Source organism: Aureococcus anophagefferens (genome assembly GCF_000186865.1).
Source record: "Aureococcus anophagefferens unplaced genomic scaffold AURANscaffold_21, whole genome shotgun sequence".
Lineage (NCBI taxonomy): Eukaryota > Pelagophyceae > Pelagomonadales > Pelagomonadaceae > Aureococcus > Aureococcus anophagefferens.
The window spans coordinates 250,433-252,213 of NW_008705581.1; the positions used below are offsets into that span (position 1 = coordinate 250,433).

A 1,781-nucleotide genomic window follows, 5' to 3' on the forward strand; every position below is an offset into this window, starting at 1 on the left:
AGCGGGGGGGGTGGTTGCTGCGTTATTTGTTGCGTCTCTCCGTCGTGGGGACGCAGCTGGAGACGCGTCGGCGGTGAGGAGGCGTATGCATGAGGCCTGCGGTGAAGCCTACGCGCGCGAGCCCGTCTCGAGCCAATCAGAGAGCTCGAGCTCGCGCCCGCGAAAAACCCGCTAGCTTTTGGCCACTGCACTCCTCTGCGCGCTGCGGCGTCCTTGTGTCCCCCTCATGCCCCCCCTTGAAACGTGCCTGAGGCGCGCGAGGGGTCTTTGGGTTCTCGCGACGTCGGGGTGAGGCAAAAAATTGCGACGAGGGGCCGAGAAAGTGGAACGTCGGAGGGCCTTGCGGCGTCGGCCGACCTTCGCGACGCCCGAGCTGTCAGCGCACGCTGATGGGGCGCGCCGCGGTCGCTCGAACAAGCGCGTCGCCGACGAGGTCGAGTTCGGGAAGGAGAAGAGAAGGCGACGTCGGGGGGTTGAGGCGCGCGCGCGAAGAACGAACGTTCCGTCGGGGGCGCCGAGCAGATGTTCCCCCGCAGACGATGGCGAACTTCTGCGACCAGCGCCAGGACGCCATGGCGGGCCTGCTCTCCGGCTCGACGTCCCCGGCGGAGGTCACGTCGTCGACGCGCGGGCACTTCCCCGCGGAGGACACGCAGATGGAGATGCTCATCGACGGCACGGGCGGCCCGCCGACGCCGGCCCAGCCGTCGAAGAAGCACTTCGAGGCGCAGCCCGACGCCATGGAGGGCGGCGCGGTGGGCATGACGACGACGACGGAGCCCGCGCCGTTCAAGCCGTCGATCAAGACGGCCGTGGCCAAGCCCGAGGGCCACGGCAACATCATCGCCCAGGACACGGCGCCGACGGACCTGTCCTGCGCGCACCACCACAAGCGCGTCTTCGGCGGCAAGTCCGGCGGCACGGAGAGCGTCGTCGAGGAGGTGCCCGTCGCGAAGCGCGCGCGCGCGGACCTCGACGACTCGCGCGTCAAGGCCGCGCTCAGGGCAGGACAAGAGAGCGAAATTCCCAACTTCAAAGGCTCATATCTCGGCCGTTTTCCACTCGTTTCGGCTGATTTTTGGACGAGCGATCATCTCTCGGAACGGTCTCGAAGCGTGGATGTTTTTTCCGTAACGCGCGCGCGCGGAACACTCACGTTGAAGCGACGTTGAATCACCCTTGTGCTGCCCAGGCCGCGCTCCATCCCGAGGTCGCGGCGCCCGAGGAGCCCGCGGCGGGCATGAAGAAGCAGGTCGACCACGTGGCCAACCACGAGGACCGCGTGCTCACGGGCGCCGGCGCGGACGGCCCCGAGCGCGCGACGCGGAAGCACTTCCCGGGCCGCGGCAACGAGGCCGACGACGTCGCGCTCGACCACCCCAAGTCGGCCAAGAAGGCGCCCAAGCCCCCGGCGCCCGCGCCCGCGCCCGCGGCGCCCGTCGACGCGCCCGTCGCGGGCCTCTCGTCCGCGACGGCGAACCGCGTCAAGGCGCTCGCGACGGCGACGAACGCGCCGGCCCACGACGGCGCGGGACAAGAGAGCGAAATTCCCAACTTCAAAGGCTCCTTTCTCGGCCGTTTTCCACTCGTTTCGGCTGGTTTTTGGACGAGCGATCATCTCTCGGAACGGTCTCGAAGCGTGGATGCTTTTTCCGGGACGCCCGCGCGCGGAACACTCACGTTGAAGCGACGTTGAATCACTCTTTTCCTGCCCAGGCCCACGACGGCGCGGGCATGACGTCCGCGGAGATCAACGCGCCCGTGAAGCCCGTCTTCGCGCC

The 1,781-nt window shown here is 68.6% G+C and overlaps 1 protein-coding gene across 1 annotated transcript in view; it reads right to left on the reverse strand.

Moving 5' to 3' along the window:
* The window catches only part of AURANDRAFT_66284 (hypothetical protein), a gene marked incomplete at both ends in the record, with an annotated part of 7,846 nt that overhangs the window by 1,729 nt on the left and 4,336 nt on the right, over positions 1 to 1,781 (reverse strand). The window contains one exon of the mRNA XM_009041512.1: positions 539 to 874. Within this exon, the coding sequence (XP_009039760.1) occupies positions 539 to 874 (336 nt within the window). The remainder of the gene's footprint in view (positions 1 to 538; positions 875 to 1,781) is intronic.